Genomic DNA, 24,317 nt, shown 5'->3' with positions numbered 1-24,317 from the left:
TCAATTTATAAGATACCCTTCAATGTTTGAGTCTACTCTTTCATGCCACAAAAGTACATAACACCCAGAGACAAAGATCCCTTGTAAATCAGACTGCTGGGGCAAGTGCCTTTAGCGAGCACATATGAAGGCCCGGACGGCGTACGAGGGCTTGATGTGGCCAACGCCACGCCACAGCTGCCTTTGTCTCCCCAGCGGTGATGTTCACACCACCGGTGATTGACAAGTTCCGGTATGTGACCTAATCGTCCTGCCTCCCACCCCGTCGCGAGCGCCGCACGCCAGTTTAACACTTAGTGGGCTGTCGCGACCAGTATCATCCATAATAGTGTTTTTTGGTTAGATCGCGTTAATATAAACGTGTCGTTAAACCCGCCACCATCGAGCCACGCACCACGTGGGTGACGCGCTGGCGCACGATAACTCGGTAACGAGCGGCGGAACGTCGGTCCCTTGCCCCCCCCTCCTGTCCACAGGACGCCGCTGCACTGCGCGGCGTCGTGCAACAACGTGCACCTGTGCAAGTTCCTGGTGGAGTCCGGGGCGGCCGTGTTCGCCGTCACCATCAGCGACAGCGAGACGGCGGCGGACAAGTGCGAGGAGATGGAGGAGGGATACCAGCAGTGCTCGCAGTTCCTCTACGGTAGGGCGGGCCGCGGCTGCATATATATATACGTGTGAATGTGTGTGCGTATACGTGTGAATGTGTGTGTGTATACGTTTAGTTTAACAGCAGAGGTCTCACTCCAAATCAGTCGAGCGGCAATATCTTTTCATCGCTTGCGTAACGCTGTGTGGAAGCTACCTGGACTGTCGCTCCGCACTAAGCTTCAGGTCTTCTCGGCCACGGTCATTCCCTCCCTTCTCTACGCTTGCGAAACGTGGACCCCCCTAATGGAACATCTTCGCCGGTTAGAAACATTTAGGCTAGCCTGCCTACGATCCATCCTGGGTTTAACCAGGCTGGATTTTGTGAGGAGCTCATAAATCTTTGAAAGATCTGGGCAAGGTCCCATCGGTGAGCTCCTCCGGCAGGCAAGGCAGCGTTGGCATGCCCAGCCACCGCATGCCGAAACAGCTTTTGTTCGGCCGGATCGAGGGGGCTAAACGGGCGCGGCACGGGCTAGAGAAGAGATGGAGTGTTGTGGTACAGGAGGACGCGGAGCTGAGTGGACTTGCCGATGACTGGTACCAGCGGTGTCAAGATCGGCCTCTGTGGAGGAGGCTCGTGAAGGACGCTATTGGGCAGTTGGAGGCAGTCGCCCTCCAACAACAACGGAGGGCGGAGGAGCGACGCTCACAACAACGAGCGGAGCGCCGGGTGACTAGAGCACAGCAGGTTGGCACAGTAGGGGGCACAGGTGGTGCATCAGCCAGTCATCTCAGTCATCTCAGTCAGTCGACCCGTGGCACTTGGGTCTGCCCCGTGACCTCCTGCCCACGGGCGTTCGACACTTCACGTGGCCTCAAGGTGCACATGGCCTGGCACAAGCGTCGTGGTGACGTCACCGCCACTTAGTGGCAAATGGCGGTTGTTGTTGTATACGTATGTGTCTATGTCTACTATGTACGTGTGTATGTTGAACTTCTTTTGCACCGTACGTAGCCAACTGTGCTAATCGGAGGTGCGGGGGAAGAACAACTAATTAATCAAAAAAATCTGGGAATGTGGGAAGGCCGTGAAACCACTCCACACCTCTGCAGCGCCGCGTCTTCACCTCTCACGGCATGCATCGCCCACCTCCACATGCATCCTCCACCTCTCCTCTCATCACCCATCTCTCACCCGATGCGTCACCCTCCTCTCGATGCGTCCCACGCCTCGCTCCACGCATCTCTGCTCTGCGCCCATCTCCACTTCACTCCGAGTTGCCCGGTGCTCGGTTGAGACCCGGTTGCCATGACGCACCGCTAATGAGTGTGGGCCCACGTGCAGTGGGAGCTGTGCGCAGTGAGGATTACATCGCTTCACTTAATGCAGGGCCACCGGCTCTTCCTGTCAAAACGAGCAGATATCCAGCTGTGAAAACACGTCATAACTACATTTCTCGTGTGCTATATATTCCAACTAAAATTTGCCCTTATTGGAAATCTATTATTCATTAATTGACGGAGAATATAACATAGCAAACGCTGCCCTTGTGGGAGTATTCTGAAGAGATGTGAATGCAAAGTGTTGACTCATCCCGTGAATAATTTGCAATCTAAATTAGAAGGAAGCCATTCTCCCACCGGTTTGCTTTGAGATTTTTGAGGTCATGGAGGTCGGCTTATAATGATGTGGATATTTTTCCTCGAATGTGAATGTATTTTGAATGTTGTGGCCATGGACTTGGTGATCCTACGCACGTTGAACAGGATTCATTTGGACCCAAATCACTTGCCTCTTTATTTAACGTTCTTTCAAAGGTGAAACTTAAATCAAACTAAGGCTGCAACTTTTAAAGATGAAATAACTAAAATGTTCCATTGTTGTGTTCAACAACCACATGGCATATCATTTCCACGTAATTAGAAAGCATCATAAATATTTAATTCTCACCAGCGTGATACGATGCACGTATTGTGGGGTTATAAGAATCAATTTCAAATGAGGGAGCATTTTTTCTTACTTTCTTAAATATTTAGCTCCTTCTAAATAAAACAAGGCCTCAGAGGAGGGGCAGCTGCAGCACGACGCACGATTTCAACACCATGAGCTCACCAAAACCCGCAGCATCTACTGCCTATTTATTCCCCCCTCACCTCCGATGAGCACGGTTGGCTACGTACGGTACGAAAGAAGTTCTACGTACATACATACACTCGCTCAACCACACACACACACACACATATATCTTTGGCGATGATGGACATTCGATGCCCCCACTTGCCGCTGCAGGCGTGCAGGAGAAGCTGGGCCTCATGAACAAGTGCGTGGTGTTTGCGCTGTGGGACTACGAGGCGACGCGGGACGACGAGCTGGCGGTGCGCGAAGGCGACTCGCTGAGCGTGCTGCGCCGGAGCTGCGGCGGCGGCGGCGCTAACGACGACGCCGACAACGACAACGGCGGCCGTGGCGGCGGCGAGGCGGAGGACGGTGGCGGCGCGGAGACGGAGTGGTGGTGGGCGCGCCTCGGGGAGCGCGAGGGCTTCGTCCCGCGCAACCTGCTCGGGGTGAGTTTGCGCTCCGCGTTCGCCTTCCCCGCCCCTCGTGCAACCCAGGGGGGGGGGCGCCGCTTCGAGTCGTTGGCCCGGCGGGTTCACACGGTGGCGCACGGTTCTTAAATCTCTCCCGCCGCCTCCGTGCGGTCGCGTGAGGCGGGGGTAATGTGTGGGTACTCGCGCATCTCCTGAGATGCCTGGCCGGCGTGGAAGAGAAGGGTGCACTCTCTAGAGGGCCTCTCCAGAGCTGCCTCTCGTAGCGTGAGCAGGCAATTGCAGGGCTGCACCTTTACCTGTTATCAATGGGGCATCCGGGTTGACCAGTCGCGTGCCGTTCTTGTGGTCCCTGACTTTGCCGGTCTCCACCCATCCTCCGTTATCTTGCAGTAATGGCAAGGCATTTCCTAACAAGCCTACCTGTTTATGCTATTGGAAAAATGCTAAGATAATAATGAAAACTAATAGTGACTGTCTTTATTGTGTAGAAGCTCTAGACGCTATATTGTATCCTCAAGAAACATTTAACTTGTGCATTTGTAAATGATAACGGTGTTACAACTATAATCATACACACATCTTGGCCTTATAATGCTAAAAACAAGATCACACTCTCATTGCTTCCACTAACACTACGTATTTAGGTATGTTAAAATAACGGTCTTAGTTTTATTGAAAGTTGTTAACCGTGAAATACACATTCCTTGCTGTTACTCAAATTAAAGTTCCGTGTGTCTCTTCTGAAACGCATTTTTGTTTGTTTGTCTGTCTCAGTTGTATCCTCGGATCAAACCGAAGAGCAGGAGTTTGGCGTGACGGCTCCGGGCCCGGCTGCGCGCTGTTGTGACGCCTGCCCCTGCGGTTTGGTTATTTTGCTGCGTCACTCTGCATAGCCAGCCTCATTCTCCTGCAACAGCAGCAGCAGCAGCAAGTGAAATATTCTCGAGTGTGCTTTGTGTCTTTCTAGCAGTGCGCACCTCATCAAAGTGGAGCGTATGCTTGTTTAACAACAGTTGCTTGGGCGTTTTTTCACAAACATTGTGGACGTCGTTGGCCTGAGTATGCGTCCCTAAAGCATGGGTTCACAGCTGCATCCCAAACACATTTTGTGTAAGTGATAGCCTACTGTGGAAAACCCCGTGGGTGTTTGCTCGCAGGACTCTGCTCTGAGTGCAGGTGACGCCAGCGCACAGGCCGAGCTGCTCAGTCACAACCGTGGTGGGGTACTCCTCTCCAGTGGCAGCAGCCAGGGGCTTGTGGGGGAAATTCCACATCCCTGTGATGGAGGGGCCAGCTTTCCATAGGACAAGCTCTGTTACAAAGTGGTACTATCTTATCGACCGCGGAGGGGATGATAGGCTGATGACCTTAAACAAGAATTTGTTGAATTAACACCTTTCAAATGATAAGGATGGGAGGCACGGCTGGTGGTACTGATCGCGCCAGTGCGGGAACTACCTAGACCTTGTCACTTTGAACGTGCATGCACGTTTTGTTGAAGGAGACAATACAGTCACCGAAAGCGTGAAGAAACAACAGTTTATGTTCAGTCCTTTGGATATAGGTCTTCCCACGCCAAGTCAGGTGTAGGGATTATTTAACCATACTTCACCACAGTGGTCAGTGTAGGTTGCTAACGATGTATTCTGATGTTTGGAGGGGTTGCCTTGGGCACGTGACGTTTGTTGTTACTCAAGAGCATGCTCCTCTTTATTGCGGTTCGTCTGCCTGTAGATATGTCTGGGTGAATCCTTTCCTCGTTACTTTTATACTGTAGCTGTCAAATAGTTTACCTTGCTTTCTGTGGCGATACACATTGTCGTGTAGATGTAAATTATAGTCAAAAGGTGATGTGTTGAGTTTTTGGTTTTGTAGAATTTTTCCGTTGACAAAATATGAATGTTTGATGAAAAAACACGACCATAGATATCCTGCAAGTCACATGTGCTGTAATGTACGCTGCGGGTTACAAGAGGGGCACGTGGGGAAGGAGTGGAGCTTGACGTGAGGGCTCAGCAAGGGTCACGCTGCCGCACCACGCACGCCGGGAGATGCCATCGAGGAGAAACGGCGCGGAAGGTTGACGCGTGTCGTGGCGTTCATTTGCGACGATGCTGCGGTTCACGCGTCCTGCTCGGCCAGGCCGCCATCGCTGAGTGCGGGGCTTGGTAGAGTTCAACAGCCTACCGCGCAGCCAAAACCCAGCCCCCAGTGACTACGTTCTCTACTGCTTTACTGTTCAGAATCACGGAGAGACGCATGATTGGTCATAGATGTTTAAATGATCGAGAAGGCTAAGTGTCTGTCCGACTGGATTCCTCATTATCATCCGCCATCAAGCCAACACCGCCACCCCTCGGGGTCCTGCGTTGCCATGGTTCCCGTAGCACCGGCACGCGGACCGAGTTCGAAGAAGGGGACTGGTCTCTTGCTGGGACTTCCTCATCCGTTTCAGAGTGGAGAGGTTGAGTAGAGTTGAGTTGGGGATTCTATTGCAACACGGTGAAGAGGTCTTGTCTCCAGCTCATCTCCTCCTCACTCGGGTGGAGCGCTGTCCCAAGTGCTCCTTGTGCCTCTAATCACGTACCACTGCAGCTCGGCGCATTGCGTCGCCGCTACGTAGAATATACTTGTGCCTAGAGGGTTGGATAGAAGACACTGTATTCCTAGATCTGCGTGCTTTCACTTGTACATATAGTAAACCAAACCTTGCAACGAGCATTGTCCTCGGTGACCCCTGCGTAGCGTGAGAGATGGGTGAAGCATCAGAGGTGTGGCAGTCGGCAAGGGTTGTGGTTGGTTTGTTTCATAAATGTAACGCGTTGTGATGGCTTGCAGTAACAAATATAATCAAGTTATGGTACTGCAGATGTTACAGGCCAGTTTCAATAGAAATGGGCGGATGAGACAAAGTGCACACTGTGCGTGTATGGAATATTAAAGTGTGCATGCCCCAGAGTCATTTAGTCTTCATGGTGTAGCAGCAGCAGTGCTGAGCCTTGCCTCTTCGGGCCACCTTTTCAATATCCACCCCTCGTGCACATCACTGCGACTTGCCCCTGGCTGTCGAGTTTCATGTTTCAGTTTATTGAAAGTCTCTGGCCGGCTTTAAGACAAACTGTTCATGGCTCGGAGGCCTCCCTTGCACTCCAAACCTTGATATTACATTTAACTACAAATAGAACTGTATTTGTAGAGTTTTATTAACTTGTGCAGCAGCAGCTCTTGCTGTGTACTTTGACCCAACGTGATTTTTCAATATTTGAGACTTAGCAGGTTCGACAGCATGATTTGAAGTGACGAATAACTATCCTCTTTGTTGAAGATTTAGCGAAGCAAGTCTTCTGTGGATTGTTTCCAATTTTATAAAATCGGACATTCGCGTCTCCGTTCTCTGTCAGGAGCAAGCAGAGCTCTCGCCATGACAAGTCTGGCGTGAGGCACTGGGATTGGCAGGTCAGTTTGTCCCAACTCGGGCGCAGACTCTAGAAGCTCTCCAGCCCAACGTAAAGTTTCTCTGTCAGGCAATTACTGCGGAAATCGCCGAAATAATCTAATTTCTTCACCTACATTACACAGTTGAACAAGCATCGTAAGAATCTCTCTGAAAAGCCAACGTCTTTTTGCACACGCAAACAATTGGGCGGCAGACCGGCAAAGGTTACTTCCTTGGTCTCATCGCCACTGTTGACTCCACAGAGCGGTATTTATTTTACCCATCGTCCGCAACGGATAAACCGCGCACGCAGGGCTCCGTTGCACCCGAGGGTTTTTCTCACGGCCGCACGACAAGCTGGCGCTTCGGCGTTGTGCGAGGCATCCCCTCGCTGGCGAGCGAGGCGTACCCACGCTGTTATTGACAATTACTTTTACGGCGTGCAGGATGCTGCCATGGGTGCAATGGGCTTGTAATTCAACCTTGAGGGCAGACCATCATCGAGGGCCTTCGGAGCACTAACCTGGTCTCCGAGATAGACTTGGGACCGGTGATTTCGCAAACAAAAGAGTTGAGCAGCCGCGTCGTGCCCCGACACCAGATCGCTCTCGGTCTTTTCATTCCCGGTCTGTGGCTGTCTTTGGGGAGTATAATGCGGAAGTTAATTGTTAGCCGCTTTAACCCTGTGAACACCACGAGAAGAAACTGCAATAATCAAAAACGGTACTCTTTAACAGTTTATTTATACACTTAGGCTTTCGCGACCAATATAATCCATTTTAGAGGTTTTTTCGGTTAGATTGTGTAAAGATATCTAAATGTGTCGTAAAAAATCTGGCTGTCGCCTGATGAAGCTAGTTGTAATTACTGGCGAAACGTCGTACTCTGATTGTAAAAGTTGTGGCTTGGCTCTCCAACACACCGGTGTGCTGGACTAGTGACGAATTGGCCACGTTCTGTTTAAGTGACAACCCTTACCAGTTGGCTGTGTCGGGTGGTGGCGAGTTTACCGACACATTTATATATTTACGCGATCTAACCCAAATAACCTCTTATGGAGTGTATTTATACGCTGCAGTACATTTCCGTATTACCCAGGTCATCTGAATAATTCAAAATATACAACGAATGACATTACTTCTGCACCATGTTTACTTTTGTCCCGATGTGTTGAGGGATTGTCGAGCATGGCAGTCTCATCCTGCGCAGTAGGCCACTGGAGCCCCCCCTCTCTCATTCTCCCCCCCCCTCTCTCATTCTCCCCCCCCTCTCTCATTCTCCCCCCCCTCTCTCATTCTCCCCCCCCTCTCTCATTCTCCCCCCCCCTCTCATTCTCCCCCCCCCTCTCTCTCTCATTCTCCCCCTCCCTCGCTCTCTCATTCTCCCCCCCCCCTCTCTCTCATTCCCCCCCCCCTTCCCTCTCTCTTTCAAATTAATGTCACGGCATTTCCCCCTTCGCATCGGCTCCGGGGCGAGATGGAAGTAACGCTCCGTGTCTCTTCAGTCGACGAGACATTACCATGCACGTACAAAGACAGCACCATTAAATATTCCTCGCAATGTGCATAGTGAAGGTATATATTATATCTTTTTTTAATGTATAACGGTAATGAGTCTGTTTTGTTGGTGGTCTGAGACGAGTGGGTCAGTTGGTAAAGAGGATGAAAGCAGTGGTCGGTGATGTTTGCTTTGTGAAATGAAAAGGATATGTCAAGTGAATGGAGGCAGGTGATGTGAGGGTGTGTAGTGCTCCTGATGTAACGTTGAAAGGACAGCCATCATTTTAATCAAATCAAGGTAAAAAACACTACACGCTTTTGTAACATTTTCCTTTTTTTACATTAAAATTATAAAACGAGATGTCTGATGTCGATGCATTGATTTGTCAAATACGCGAACCACGTTGTGCCACATAATTAACTGAATTGGGTGATGTGTGTAGTCCCAACGGAGTAATTTGCAGCTGACTTTCCAGCATTGGGGGACGATTGGCCAATACCCTTGTTCCATTGTTTGGGTGGGGGGGTTGGGGGTTAGCTTTGGGAAAAAACCAGGGAACCAGGAGGAAAGCAGAACAGGGAGAGAATATACAGATTCCACACAGTAAGGTTCCTGAGTTTGGAATAGAACCCAGGCACGTCTTGCTGTGAGGCAAGTGTCACCAATGGGGCCACCTTGAGAGATAATTCAGTTACTCGCTAAATCGACGACGAGTCGGAGAGTTCTCAGCTTGTCGACCCTCCCTTGCTTGAAGTTGAATTTGTTGATGGTTATTTTTTATTAAAGGCCCCCCCCATGACTTCCCCTTAGTAGCTGGAGTGTAACTAACCCCACATTTCAAGTCGGGGCATGCACTGAAATTAATTATTTCGTGGCAAGAGCGTCTGCTAAGACCAGACTCGAGTGGAGAAACCTGAATGTCTCCGCCCGATCACATTCGTTGACTGTGCACAAATAAAACAATAGCTTTGCACATCATTCTGCCCGGTCCAATTTTTCACGCTGACATTTAATATATTTGATTTACGTGCCGCTTACCGCTCATTACACAGTCTGTGGCGCCTTAACGGGGTAAATCTACAATTCCACGTCAAGTGCTGCTTCCAACCCAGAGCTGGCCCCAAACAGATTGTGAGTTCCCGCTGATAGACAATGCCACGGAACGGGTTTGCGTCTCCTAACACGTCTCTAATGGTGTAACCGGGCGCCCCGAATCTCGCCGCTTCATGAACCCGGCGGCGTCCCACGATGTTGCTGCCGCGTTGTGTTTCGGATGCCCCGAGTCCACCGCACAGAGACGGCGTCGAGACCCGGCGATGAACCGCGGTGGAACTTTATTGGGTGGCTCAGCAGAAGCGTGGCTCTCAGCCCCACTAGAGGCTGAGCCTCGCTCAGCCTCCTCCTCAGCACACCGCGTGGAACTGAGCTGGTAAGACCGTATTCATCACTAGCTTGAGCGAAGCGAGGATGAGCCATTGTTGGCCAACTGAATCTCTGTCTGGTGTGAGGCAGCATTCTCGACGAATGCGGTGGTCAGCTATTTATACGAATATGACAGACACACTCAGACCTCCCAGGTACATGACGCAGACGCAAGGAGGGACTGATTCGTAGACAGGTTTTACCAGACCCATGCGTGCGCACTCTCACGAGTCGCCGTTTGGCCGGGAGGAATGGGCGAGGCGCGATCCTGCAGCAAACTTGGCAGGCGGCCCTGGCTCAGGTAGGGTCCGGGCAAGGGCGCTCCTGTTCAGATCTAAAGTGGTTTAGTGGGGATAGGCAAGCGTGTGCGTCGGGCAACAAAGACAAAGATCCCCCGTGTAACACGGTTGGGGCAAGTGCTGTTAGCGATCTCCAATGAAGGCTGGAACGGTACACGAGAGGGTGGGTCGCAGCACCACGCCCGGCCGCCTTTGTCTCTCCAGTGACGATGTTTACACTGCACAATATACTCATTTGGGGTTGAGTCTACCTAGGGGAGGCCCAGAACTGATTCAGATAATCGTCACTGGTGTTGGCCGTGAGCTGGAATCGAACTCGAGCAGCCGAGTTCGAAGCGCAGCACGCTAACCGCTACACTACCGCTCCCCCACGTGTGTATGTGTCTGACACGTATGTGTGTGTGTATGTATGACGCGCGCGTTTTATCATTGTAAATAAAGAGGCGGACGAGAGCATATTGGAGGACTTTTCTCAAACGCAACCTAATACAGAAATGAACAACAGCATTGGCAACGTGTCCAATGAGTAACGTGTCATGCTTTTTGCCTGCTCGGACACGTGGAGCAGAAACACGCACACGAACAACGAGAAGGAACGTTCCCGCAGTCCACGACGATTAGGGTTGGATTTAGAAGCTGTCCCTTCGTTGGCAGAAGTAATTCGATTTTTGCCTTTCTGATTTGTGTGCTACAATTATTTCTAAGACGTCTTAAATTCTGAGTTAGGGAATTTATGTTCCGAGACAGGGCCAAGCTCTATGACGTTTTGGTCGCAGTGGGTCTGATAAAATATAATTTGCGTGATCCAAGGATGTTGATAACCCTTGGCATGTTAAGTAGATTGTGTCGGTGGAGGGTGTTCAGGAATAAGCTCTTAAAGAAGGCCAACAAGTCCGTACGTTGGAAGATTTGTTTTTGTTTACATGGGAATTATTTATCAGGGTATGTCACCTATACATTTTTGGGAAGTTGAACGTTTTAAACGATCTTGTTTGGAGTAATTGGCAAGTGGAGGGGTTGCAGGTGTTTAGATGACCAAATATAAGATGTCACGCAGTGATCAGTTGAGTTACCCAAATTACCGACTGCCAAAGTGAAGCGAGGCGTATCCGTCAGGATTGTAGACATCACGGTGGCGTTTTCTGGATCCGTGGGCGATGTTAGACTTTGAAATAAAGGGTAAATAAACTGAACTATTTACAGCAGGTGGGGGAGGGGATATAAGCCAATTCCAATTTATATCACCTGGCAGGGTTAATTATGCAGAGGCGAATGGGAGTAATTTTTCATGGATTTGATAAACTGTGGAGGCGTGTGAAGCCTGGCAAAGATAGCAAATGGTCAAAGGAAAATCACAGACATTGGGACCCTAAGCATGACTAATCCATAGAATTATGGATTGGAAATCGATGTTGCCAAGGAACAATGTAAATGTGTATAAATTATAACACATCCATCTTTTGAGGGTATATTGGCTGAACAACAACATAAAATCCGGTAAGGGTTGTCCAAGACTCAAGTATCGTAAGCTGAAGCCAGGGTTCGGATATGCAGTCCCTGCAAAGTCTGCGTTGAGCGTGAGTCTGCATGAAGCACGTTGAGATTGCCTTGCAGACTCTACATGTTGAGCTCCATTCTGCCTCACGGCTTGTGAACTCATCATTGTGAGAGATACGATTTGGTCATTTACAGTGCTTACAGGACCTGGCTGGATTAAATTTGATTACATAAATAATAAAGAAAAACTATCAAAATGAGGTTTAAAGACTAATGCATCCTATATGGTTCATGGAAGCGCCATTGAATAACTGACGGAGTGGGAGCCATGCAAGGGATGGAGCAATCGCACGATCTCGTGTGCAGGTGCTGCACGATTTGTTGCACAACAGCATTGCGTGGGATGCTAACTGTGTCCAATACAAGAGATGTCACCAGCTGGTGATGTCACCACACCTCGTCATTGCCGTCAACCTGTCGCGAGATCCCGCAGCAGTTGCACGGTCCACGTGCGACCTCCAGGATCAGCCGTGGACGTCTCCCGCCATCCGATCTCAGGTCTCCACCTCCCCTTGGTCCCGGACTCGCGGGGGACCCCTGCAATGTCCGTGTGGGCAATGGCCCCTCACCCACCCTGCACGCGTCCCACCCACCCAACGTAGCCGTCTACGCCGAATCACATCCAGAGCCCTCGCCTGCCCTCTTCTCATCCGGACTCTGCGTCGCTTCTCCTGCACTGCCGCGGAATTCCCAACATCCGTGTCGGATTCCTTTCTGAGCCGCTGGGCGTCCTGCTGCTTGCTCTCTGATCCGCACAGTAAGGCGGATAGAGCACCCTGCCTCCAATACCACACTCTCTACACTCAGACGCATCTCTCTCCTTTAACATCGTGGTTTCCGTAGCCCATCAAACACCTGCCTGTGGACCTCACTGCGTCACTACACAAAGTCCTCGACCGCCTCCGCCTTCTCTCCTCCTACCAGGATCGCAACATCAACGTTGCCTTGGGAAAGATTAACGCGAGGCAGCGATGGCCAGCCTCAGTGTCTCTGACTGCCAGCTGCCACCAGACCAGCATCTCGTGCATGCTCCAAGCCCCGCGTTGTCTCGCCTGCACTCATACCTGGGGGTCCTCCTGTGCTCGCCCTACTCGTTCGTGAATACATCCCCCAGCAGGGTCCAGGTGACAGCGTGGAGAGTCCTTCATCCAGCAGTAGATTGTTCACAGCCGATGATTATGATAATTACATTTTTGGAACAATTCTCTGGTGTGTGTATAAAAGGTATTATGCTTTGTATGTATATGTATTGTATATATTATATAGTTATTGTCATGTGTAAATGTATCATGAATGTATGTATCATGAATGTATTTCTACGCAGCGTACACGAGTTTATATATATAGATAGGTATGTGTGCATGCACCTAATGGTTTTATTTTTGCATTGCGTGTGACATAACTGTGCATTGCATTTATACGCCTTTGTACAAAACATAAAATCATCTCTCCTTATATTATTCACATATAAAGATACAGTCGCTAGGTAACCCCACAGCCGCCAGCAAGACATTGTGTGAGGCTCCCCTATTGGACTGGCTGGCCAGCGTGAGGCGTCTTCGCGCACACGCGAGGCTCATTAGGGCCGCGCCGATGATGGACGTCACGGCTCACGGCTCCCGGCAGCGCCGCAGCCCCCAGCCTCGCCCGGACAGCCGCCTCCTCCTCCTCGTCGGAAGAGGCGCATCAGCACTGTATGCTACAGTTTGTGTGTGGCTTGCCGGTCGCTGGACCCAGCGTCAGCAGCGTCAGCAGCAGCAGCAGCTGGGACGCGCGTCTCATTGTTTAGCAGCTCCTGCAGGGGCATCGCCGCGTTCTTCTCTGTCGTGAGACGCGTCTCCCCCTCCTCCCCCCTCGTCCCCCCCCCCCCTCCTCCAAGGATTTATTTCAATGCGTGATTCGTCATCGGTGTGTTCCCCACTCGCGCCAACAGACGTGACCCCCCATAAGCTGTAACCAAAGTGGCGAGGGATGATGGCTATAGACAGTAAGTAGCCCGCCTGCCTTGTGCCTGCGCGCGTTGTACCCTGCGTGTGTCTGTGCGCGCGTTGTGCTCTGCGTGTGTCTGTGCGCGCGTTGTGCCCTGCGTGTGTATGCGCGCGTTGTGCTCTGCGTGTGTCTGTGCGCGCGTTGTGCCCTGCGTGTGTATGCGCGCGTTGTGCTCTGCGTGTGTCTGTGCGCGCGCGTCAGCCTCTCTCTCGGCGTCGGTGTCCGTGTGGCCATGGCACTCCCCGGGTGCGTGCGCGCCCTGCCCGCGTGCCGAGTGCCGCCGCTGTCGCCGCGGCTGATCGGGCGTCACCGGGGCTCAGAGGGACCCCCCTCCCGCTGCCCTGCGCCATGGACTTCATCGCGGCGGGACGCTACTGCTGCCCGCTGCTTGCTTCGCTACTAGGTCCGCTTCTAGGTCGACAAGAGTGCCCGTGGAGTGGCGCAGCGTAGCAAAAACAAAGATCCCCCGTGTAGCCTTAAAATTCTGTTAGGGAAAGTGCTGTGAGCGAGCAGCACACATGAAAGCCGGCACTGCACACGAGGGGGTGGGTGACTTCATGGCTCGTCGGATTCCTCCAGGATAAATAAAACATTCTGATTCTTGTCGATGTCCGCGGGATGTGCTGGCAGCCACCTCGTCAGCACCACGGACAGCGCCTCACGCCAGGGCATGCCGCCTGCCCCTGCTGCGAACGTTGAAGCGACGTAAATCCGAACAGCGCAGGCAGCGTCGCATATCCGACTGTCACGAGCCCACCGTGATCAATTAACCGCCCCCAACCGAGTGCAGTATCTGTACATCGTGTCACCGTAATTTTCGATATATGTTCACATATCTGAGAGTTTCACATATCTGCCAATATTTATAAACACAACTTATAATAATTAAGTATTTCGATGTAAAGCTTTCGTGACTGCAATGATTAATCTTCTTTGGTTCTTTCGGTAAAGTCACGTAGAATGAGAATACAATAATAAATTGATAAAATAAAATAACACAATAATATTCTCACGACGTTTCGTCCTACCAGACAGTCTCGCCCCTTCACCTGATGAAGGCCGCTTGTGTTGTGGCCGAAACGTCGTGAGAATATTATTGTGTTATTTTATTTTATCAATTTATTATTTTATTCTCATTCTACGTGACTTTACCGAAAGAACCAAAGAAGATAATTAAGTATGTATACGTTTGTGTTCACAGTGTGTATATATGTTATGCGTTGGATGAGGCATTGCTGGTAGCTGGATAGCCAGATGGTAAAGTCTTTCTGGCGAGGTGAAAGTTTGCGATGGCTCATCATCAGTGACCATACTTCGCCTCCACTATGCAGTGTTGTGGACGGCAGAGTCCCCTGCGTCCTTGCCACAAGTCGGTAACCGTGGGGCTATGAATGGCAACAAATTGTATAGAGTACATGTAAAATACCTAACGCACGTCACTTACATTTATATCAAATAACTTTTCTTATTATTCAATATATACACATTATTCAATGTGCTCACATTGCAGCTGATGATGTGCGTAAATTTATCGTAACTGGATTGTGGCCAATGGAAATTACTTTGAAGGTATTTACTCTATTTATTTAATCATGTAGCCCAAGTTTAATGCGAAAAATGGAAATGTTTGTCGTAATATCGTAGAAAAGAATCATCTCGTAACTTACGCTGACAAGGTCTGCTGATAACATAGTCATTCTAACATCCAATTAATGTCAACTACAAGATATGATATAATAACGTAATGAAGAAGGCGGCAAAGTGTGGCTCAAGATGAGGATGAGAAAGAGCAAAAGTTGGGTAGAATACGTTTTCTCAACAATTAAAGCTATCACAGGGGCCCATACGAAAACAACATAATTGGGTGTGAACTTTGGCAGTTATTGAAGGCGCACCACGATCAAAGTGATTAAATCACGAGTTAGATGAGAGCAGGGTCGAGTGAAAAAGTTCGAAATCAGAAAGCAATATGAGGACCGTTACGTGTATATGTTACCTGACGTGGGTCAGGAACGTGGCATTTTACCGACAACACGGGACACATTCTTATTCGACAAGTTTAATCGGATATGGAAAACCATTCCATGACGTGTGTGCTCGACAGATGAGTCTGCATGTACCTCATGCAGGAGCGCGTGTTGGGAAGTATCGGTGATGTGAGTGATGGATCGCACTTCACTGCGCCATTACGCTCGGCAGCCACACGTCCCTTGTGTAGTTGTAGCACGGTTCAGTGCAGCAGGCATCTCGTGTCCCTGTTCATTCCCCAACACGATGTCCCGGCCACCGCTAGGTGAAGGTTTCCCCAAACCATGGCCATCACTCACAGGCCCTGTGCTGGCACTATCCGCCTCAATTCCGACACGCGAACCGATCCCCTTTGTCCCATTTCTGCGGCGGTGGTCATCGTCTCGGGCGCGTTGCCTCCTTGGGCTGCCATTCTATCACCGGTCTTTCCCATCGATCGTCATCGATTTCTAGTGACGCCTCCTGTAAGAGGCCACCATCGAGAGCTCTCGGGAGAACCGGCCAGGGTGTCTCTGTCTCTGTATCTCGTGAGAACCAGCGAGGGTGTCTCCGTGTCTCTGTGCCTCGGGAGAACCGGCAAAGGTGTCTCTGTGTCTCTGTCTCTGTGTCTCTGTGCTCTCGGGAGAGCCGGCCAGGGTGTCTCTGTGTATCTGTGCTCTCGGGGGAACCGGCCAAGGTGTCTCTGTGTCTCTGTCTCTGTGCCTCTGTGCTCTCGGGAGAACCGGCCAGGGTGTCTCTGTGTCTCTGTCTCTGTGCCTCTGTGCTCTCGGGAGAACCGGCAAATATGTCTCTGTGTCTCTGTCTCTGTGTCTATGTGCTCTCGGGAGAGCCGGCCAGGGTGTCTCTGTGTCTCTGTGCTCTTGGGAGAACCGGCCAAGGTGTCTCTGTGTCTCTGTCTCTGTGCCTCTGTGCTCTCGGGAGAACCGGCCAAGGTGTCTCTGTGTCTCTGTGCTCTCGGGAGAACCGGCGAAGGTGTCTCTGTCTCTGTGCCTCTGTGCTCTCGGGAGAACCGGCGAAGGTGACTGCGAGAGACGGAGCGGGGGGACAACGCCGGGGCGTGCACGTGCGTGGGAGAGCCTCGGTTGCACGCTCTGCGGGTGTGCTGCACGTGTGTGTGTGCTGCACGTGTGTGTGTGATGTGTGTGTGCTACACGTGTGTGTGATGGGTGTGTACTGCACGTGTGTGCGATGTGTGTGTGTGCTGCACATGTATACCTCCTCGCGGTGCCGGACGGGCAACTCTGTCGTGGACAGTGCTGTGGGGGGAGATCCAATTTTGATTGGCTCCTCCCCTCATGGCATATGTGTCCACCACAGGGGCTAAACGGGGGCTCTGGACGGGTGCGAGGGGCTGGTAACCCCTCCACCTTCAATTAATTACCGCGAAACCACGAATTAAACTGAAATATGTAACCAATAAGCTTGTGCCGGTGGCCCCGGGGGGCCAGGCGTCTATGACGTGTCCTGGCCAAACCCCAATTGGCGGAGCCAGGAGATTGAATACCTACCCTCGGGGCTACTCTAGAAACAACGAAAAGCCACTACGGGTGGCCACGTGGAATGTTCGAACGCTCACTGCAGAGGAGAGGCTGCCACTCCTCTGTCGGGAGCTGGACCGGTACCGCCTGGATCTATGCGGCATTCAGGAGGTCCGGTGGACCGGCTCTGGCTCCTGCCACCATGAGGGGTGGACAGTCCTCTACTCGGGGCAGCAGACTGCCAAACAACAGGGTGTGGGTCTTCTTTTGAACAAAAGAATGAAGGGGGCGTGGGAGCGTGGCGGTGAGGTGTGGGAAGCTGTAAGCCCCAGGCTACTTTGGGCTCGCCTTCCCATCAACCGGAGGCGAGGAATGGTGGTCGTGGTTACTTATGCCCCCACCGAAGATGAACATCCGTGGAGGGATGCAGGCAAAGCCGATGAGTCAGATGCCTTCTATGACCTCCTGTCACAGGTGCTGGCTAAAGTGGCCCCTCGGGATAGAGTCGTCATGTTGGGTGACTTCAATGCCCGAGTTGGTCATGATACTGGCACCTGGTCTGGAGTGATTGGAGGGCATGGGCCAGATCAGCTCAATAACAACGGTAGGAGGCTGCTAGATTTTTGTGCAGCCCATGGGCTTGTAATTACCAACACGCTGTTCCGGCATCGGCGCATCCACACAACATCATGGATGCATGCCGGGTCCAAGCAAGAACATCTGTTGGACTACATAGTGACGGACCAGCGAATGCGAGCCCATGTCCTTGACACCAGGACCTACCGTGGAGCTGATCTGCCCTCTGACCATCGACTAGTCATCTGTAAGATGCGCCTGCCATTCTTCCACTCCGGTGGTGGGTGTACACCCAGGACCCCATTCCAACATAAAGTGGCCTGGTCTCAGTTATCTGATGAAAGTTGCAAGCGAGAATTTCATCATCGCTTGCGGCTGGGATTGGCATCGTCCCCGACTCCTCCTGATGTCGAGGGTAAATGGGCGAGGTTTAGGACTGTGACTCATGCAGCTGCAATGGCTGCTTTGGGTACGCGGTCCAGATCTCCCCAGAGACCCTGGCTGACAGAGGAGGTGTTCAGGATGGTTGAGAAAAAGCGACAGGCCCACTGTCATCGGCTACAGAATCCCACGTCAGAAAATGAGGAGGCTTACCGCAGCCTTCGCTCGGAGGTTCGGAGAGCCGTGAGGCGCTGCAAGGATGGGTGGTGGTCGCGGGTTGCTGAGGAGATGGAGTCTGCCTCAGTGGCCCGTGATCACAAATCTCTATTTAACTCCATCAAAAAAGTAACCTGCAGCGCCACACCTATTACCATCATTAGGGGGAAAAACGGTGATCCAATCTCCGACCCCCAGGAACAGGTTCACAGATTTGCTGAGCATTTCCGTGAGGTCCTGGGGGAGGGAAAATCCCTCAGCCAGGAAAACATCGTGGCACAAAGTGAGGATGACCCTGCTGAGGCTGCGGTGCCTCAAATTTTGGAAGAAGTCACCCCCTGTGAGTGGCTGGCTGAGGTGCCATCTGCTGAGAAAGTATTGAGGGCGATCCGGAGTCTGAGACCAGGAAAGGCAGCGGGCAGAGATGATCTCCCAAGCGAAATGCTGAGGGAGGGTGGCGTTTGTGCACAGACTGCCCTATATGACATCATAACAACAGTCTGGACCACTGGACGGGTTCCGCAGGATTGGAAGGATGCCCTGGTGGTCCCCCTTTTTAAGAAGGGGGACCGCACAGATTGTAACAACTACAGGGGCATCTCACTCCTCAGTGTGCCGGGAAAGGTCCTGGCAAGGATTATTCAGCATCGCCTTGCCAGGCACGCTGAGGAGAGGCTTGCGGAGCCCCAATATGGTTTCAGGAAAGGGCGGTCCTGCACAGATGCCATATTTTCTGTCCGTCTGCTACAGCAGAGGTGTAGGGAATTCCAACAAGACCTACATCTCTGCTTTATTGACCTGGTCAAGGCCTATGATACCATCAGTAGGCCTGGGCTCTGGGTCGTTCTTCGTGCTTTTGGAGTACCTGACCCTCTGCTCACGATCATTAAGGACCTTCATGATGGTGAGCGGGCCCGGGTAAAACTACGTGGCCGGGAGTCAGAGCCATTCCCTGTACACCTTGTGGTGCGACAGGGATGTCCTCTGGCTCCCACATTATTTAACATCTATTTTGACCACGTAGTTCGTGAAGCCTTCAATAGCTGTACCGGGGGAATCTCCATATGGTACAGATATAATGGGAGGCTAATCGATGCCCGGGTGCCGTCAAGGGATGGCTCCCTATTGCTCAACCACGTTATGTATGCTGATGATTTGGTAATAGCTGCTCAGTCAGAGGAGGAGTTGGAGACGCTGCTGCTGAGACTGGAGCGTGCCACTAAGAGGTGGGGCCTTACCATCAGCCCCACCAAAACTAAGCACCTGCCTGGGTATTTTGTACCATCGGACACTCCACCCCCGCAACTCCCAATCGGTGATGGGGCAGTTGTGGAGACAGTGGAGAGTTTCCCATACCTGGGCAGTGTGCTTATGACTGGCTCCAGTTTAACAGCAGAGGTCTCACTCCGAATCAGTCGAGCGGCAATATCTTTTCATCGGTTGCGTAACGCTGTGTGGAAGCTACCTGGTCTGTCGCTCCGCACTAAGCTTCGGGTCTTCTCGGCCACGGTCATTCCCTCCCTTCTCTACGCTTGCGAAACGTGGACCCCCCTAATGGAACATCTTCGCCGGTTAGAAACATTTAGGCTGGCCTGCCTACGATCCATCCTGGGTTTAACCAGACTGGATTGTGTGAGGAGCTCACAAATCCTTGAAAGATCTGGGCAGGGTCCCATCGGTGAGCTCCTCCGGCAGGCAAGGCTGCGATGGCTGGGTCATGTAGCCCGCATGCCCAGCCACCGCATGCCGAAACAGCTTTTGTTTGGCCGGATTGAGGGGGCTAAGCGGGCGCGGCACGGGCTAGAGAAGAGATGGAGTGATGTGGTACAGGAGGACGTGGAGCTGAGTGGACTTGCCGATGACTGGTACCAGCGGTGTCAAGATCGGCCTCTGTGGAGGAGGCTCGTGAAGGACGCTACTGGGCAATTGGATGCAGTCGCCCTCCAACAACAACGGAGGGCGGAGGAGCGACGCTCAGAACAACGAGCGGAGCGCCGGGTGGCTAAAGCACAGCAGGTTGGCACAGTAGGGGGCACAGGTGGTGCATCAGCCAGTCATCTCAGTCAGTCGACCCGTGGCACCTGGGTCTGCCCAGTGACCTCCTGCCAGCGGGCGTTCGACACTTCACGTGGCCTCACGGTGCACATAGCCTGGCACAAGCGTCGTGGTGACGTCACCGCCACTTAGTGGCGAATGGCGGTTGTTGTTGTTGTATATCCACGTGGCAGCAGTTGTAGCGCAACGAACCTGAATTGATCACAGGCCTCTCCTAGATCGACTCGGCCTTAAAAATGTGTAGCTGGTTCGGTGTGTAAACAGCAGCACTGGGGGACAAGTGCGGCAGGGCCTGGTGCTGGCTACCCACTCCCAAGGCCGGGCCAGTGGGGCCAGTGCCTCGGGGCCTCGGCCTGCCAGGGGGCCTCCAAGCCTCAGGCCGCACGCGGTGCGTGGCCCAAGACTTCCGATGGACGTTGAACGCCAGGGCCCTCAGTGTGCACAGCGCAAGCTGACCACTTGGCCCCTGGGTGCTTATAGCGTGAGCTCACCACGAGGGCCTCCCAGACCCCTCAGCGCTTACAATGTGAGGGCCCCCGGGCCCCTTGATGTTTAAAGAGTGAGCTAACTACGAGGGCCCCTGGGGCCCTCAGTGCTTACAGTGTGAGGGCCCCTAGGCCCCTTGGTGTTTAAAACGTGAGCTGACCACTAGGGCCCCCAGGCCCCTGAGTGCTTACAGTGCGAGTTGACCACTAGGGCCTCCAGGCCCCTGGGTGCACACATCGAGCGTAACACCTGGGGCCCCTTGGCACATACAGTACATGCTTAAAACGAGAGCCTCTCGGAGAGTGCTTCTGTACAACTGAGCCACTGGTTGGCACGCTACAATACGCTGTGACATGATACAATATTTACCAACAAGTCAGTTCATTCTGCATAACAGGACAGTTTGAAGGGTGTCTATTATGGCAAGCCGTTTGTTATTTGACTTACCATAACTATCTATCCCTTTATTTTAGATGCCCATTTTCTCTAGCTAGCTGCCCATATGATTCTACTTGTTAACATAAATTAGTTAGCCAGCTGCCATTTTGCCAGCGTGCTGCCCTAACAACCAACATAAGCTGCACTAAAAAGCCAGCTAGAGAGACCGAGGGCTCGTCGTTTGGTGAGAGATTAGTTAGCCGTTGACAAATCAATTATTGAAAATACACCGCGGTTTTGTGAAACATTAAAACAATGAGCCAAAGGCTATATTTTTTCATACACTAACGCATATATAAGAGACCCAATCCATACTTAAAGATTGAGGAAAACCCCATTCGTTTTTTCTATAGACCGTCTGTTTTTAAATCCACGGAAGTAGACAATGCTGACGTTGACATGCGAATTGTCGACAGCTCTTACGAGGTCTTTTTTACCATCCTCATCGATGGGGTGTGGCCTATGGGGTGTGGCCCATCCCCAACGATGGGGTTTGGCCTATGTGCATCGTCTCCACCAAGTCACTTCACTGACTTATCAAAAACCTTTGTTGGTTGTTCAGCAAATGAAAAAAAGCTATATTGTGAACTTCAAGCAACATAATTATCTCTGTGTCAGGCAGGTATATAAGGCATTTCTTGGTAGGAAAGCCACAGACAGATGCCCGTTTTCTTGCTTGGTACACCACAGTCATATATCATCATTAGACCTCCTTTGCCAGTACCAAAATACAATAATAGGGTTTTTCCCCTTTTTTCTGGCAACAAAACTGAAACCTTTTTACAAGGATTCATGTCTGAAGGCATGAGATGCAGACATGAATCCTCGTAAAAAGGTTTCAGTTTTGTTGCATCTCATGCCTCCAGACATGAATCCTTGTAAAAAGGTTTCAGTTTTGTTGCCAGAAAAAAGGGGAAAACCCCTATTATTACACAGTCATATATTCAGAGACTTTTTCATCTTTTTCTAAAACAGCCTTTTTAAAGGCTATTTCAACAATCCCTCCTAAGGGCTATTTTCTAACAGCATTTTTAAAGGGTTAGGGTTATTTTCTTTATGTGCTTTTCTATTGTTTTCTTTTACCTACTCAAAGCTGCCTTTAGGTACAAGTAGACTATAAAATACTACCACTTGATTGTATTTTCCAACAACAGTATTTGAAGGGTGTTGTCATTATTAATATATATTAATTCAATTATTATTTAATAAGTATTGAATTATGCTATAAATATATTCAATAGCATACTAGTTCTGAAATATAGACTACAAACATTGGAATAGTGGTGCTTCCAAAAGGAAAGCCAACAAAGAAAAGGAGGCATGAGATGCAGTTTAGCTTCAAAGTGTTCCACTCATTGCCAACTTCTTTCAAAACCCTCTGATAGTAATAATGATGACAGCAGCACTATTGTCAGCTGTGAGGATGGAACTTACACTAGTTCAGTTTCCAGTAATATTGTCACTCTCCCAGAGCCATCCTTTGAAGGCGAACCCTCAACAGCTAATGGTATACAAAAACCATTATTTCCACCTCAGGAGCAGTTGGGCAGTTCACAAGAATCAAATCAGCAACCAAGCCATTCCTGGTGCTATGCGGTCACGGACCCTGCATTATGACAAAGCACTTCCAGTGACATTGTTAAGTCAGTGCTTATTGAAAGAGGAGCAGTCCCCTTCCAAAACCGCAGTGAAAAACACCCAGCTTCAGTCCGAGATAGAGCACTTGGTGGAAAGACGAGAAGTTTCAACAATGAACTTCTGAACTGTATATTGCCAAGTGGGCAGACGGTTTATAGACAGTGACTACTGTACTCACCCTCAACAAGTTGTGTGCACTTTTGCATGCAAACTGTTCTCCAGCAAGCTCGGTGGCTTTAGTCAGGAGTTTAGTGACTGGAAGCACTCTGAAATAATAGGGCAACACAAAAAGAGTGCAGAACACAGATCATGCATGCTTGCCTTGCACCAGCGGACAAAGGGCAGTGCTATGATGCAGATCTCATGCAGCAACTTGATGGGGAACGTAAATACTGGCGGGACATTTTGAAGAGAGTTGTAGCAGTGATCAAGTTATTGGGTGAAAAAGGACTTGCGTTCAGGGGAGACGATGAACGGTTTGGGACAACTCATAACGGTAATTTCCTTAGCATCCTGGAATTGCTATCACAATTTGACCCATTTTTAGCTGAACATATTAAAAAGTTTGGCAGAAAAGGAAGAGGCACAGTGTCCTATTTGTCATCGACAATATGTGAGGAACTCATTGAGCTAATGGGTCAGAAAACTCGCCAAACAACAGCAGATGAGATTCGGGATGCCAAATATTTTTCAATCATTGTTGACTCCACCCCTGACCTGTCACATGTGGACCAATTGACGTTCATATTCCGGTTTGTTAATAGCAGCAGGAATGTGGTGGAGCGATTCCTATGCTTTGAGCCAATTGAGAGCCATACTGGTAAAAGATTAGCAGACTGTGACTTTGATGGTGGAGGGCCTTGGGTTGGACCTCTCAAACTGTAGAGGTCAGTCATATGACAATTCCAGTAACATGTCAGGAAAATACAATGGGCTACAGGCCCTCCTGAAAGAAAAAAAAACCCTCTGATAGAGCATGTGCCTTGTGCAGCCCATTCAATGAACCTGGTTGGTGTTAACACCTGAGATGGCAGTAGCCCAGAGGCTGACGAGTTTTTTTTAAACATGTTGCAGTCAATGTAGACATTTTTCTCTTCCTCCACACACAGATGAGGGAAAGTCTTTCGGAAGACAGATGTCAGAATGACATTAAAATCGCTGTCCAGTACTCGGTGGAGTGCTGGGGCAGAGTTAATCAAGGCACTGTGGAGATATTACACCCACATTAGAGAGACCTTCGGTGGTATGTGCAGTGATGATAATGAGAAAAGAGATACTCGAATTGAGGCCGCTGGACTACGTGCTATATTGGACACCTTAGAGATGGTGTTCAAGGTACATTTCTGAGACGTCATACTTGACCGGTTCCACGCTACAAGCATGCACCTACAGAAAAGTGACATTGACATCTCTGTAGCAGCAAAGCTTTTTTCTTCAATCTTGATTTGAAGCTTTCGTGACTGCAGGAATCCATACTCTTTGGTTCTTTCGGTAATGTCACGTAGTTAGAAATAAAATAAAATAAAACAAACACAGCTTTTGTCTTCGTTGAGGGATTTTGTGGCGGGACAGCGAGACCAGCTTGAGGCTTTTGAAAGGGTAGCCGTAAATGTGACAGGTTACTCTCAGTCATATAAGCACGATCGTCAGCGAAAGAGGAAACGCAACACATTTGCA

The 24,317-nt window shown here is 50.6% G+C and overlaps 2 protein-coding genes across 6 annotated transcripts in view; both read left to right on the top strand.

The window, feature by feature from the left end:
- Positions 1-8,437, top strand: part of PPP1R13B (protein phosphatase 1 regulatory subunit 13B) — a 40,951-nt gene extending 32,514 nt beyond the window's left edge. For all 3 annotated transcript variants that reach the window (XM_032964198.2, XM_076071156.1, XM_076071157.1), the window contains 3 exons: positions 477-643; positions 2,882-3,156; positions 3,916-8,437. In XM_032964198.2, the coding sequence (XP_032820089.1) occupies positions 477-643; positions 2,882-3,156; positions 3,916-3,957 (484 nt within the window). In that variant the 3' untranslated portion in view covers positions 3,958-8,437. The remainder of the gene's footprint in view (positions 1-476; positions 644-2,881; positions 3,157-3,915) is intronic.
- A 4,176-nt stretch (positions 8,438-12,613) lies between these two features.
- SYT16 (synaptotagmin 16) overlaps positions 12,614-24,317 on the top strand; it is a 51,063-nt gene continuing 39,359 nt past the window's right edge. For 2 of the 3 annotated variants that reach the window (XM_032964197.2, XM_032964196.2), the window contains exon 1: positions 13,075-13,342. In XM_032964197.2, the coding sequence (XP_032820088.1) occupies positions 13,327-13,342 (16 nt within the window). In that variant the 5' untranslated portion in view covers positions 13,075-13,326. Of the gene's footprint in view, positions 13,050-13,074; positions 13,343-24,317 lie in introns of those variants that run through there. The other variant, XM_032964195.2, reaches the window with a different exon arrangement.

The sequence above is a fragment of the Petromyzon marinus genome, chromosome 31 (assembly GCF_048934315.1).
Source record: "Petromyzon marinus isolate PM22_M1 ecotype Great Lakes invasive population chromosome 31, UKy_Petmar_22M1.pri1.0, whole genome shotgun sequence".
NCBI lineage: Eukaryota > Metazoa > Chordata > Hyperoartia > Petromyzontiformes > Petromyzontidae > Petromyzon > Petromyzon marinus.
Note: the sequence above shows the minus strand (reverse complement) of the source record. Positions and strands in the feature narration are given on the sequence as shown.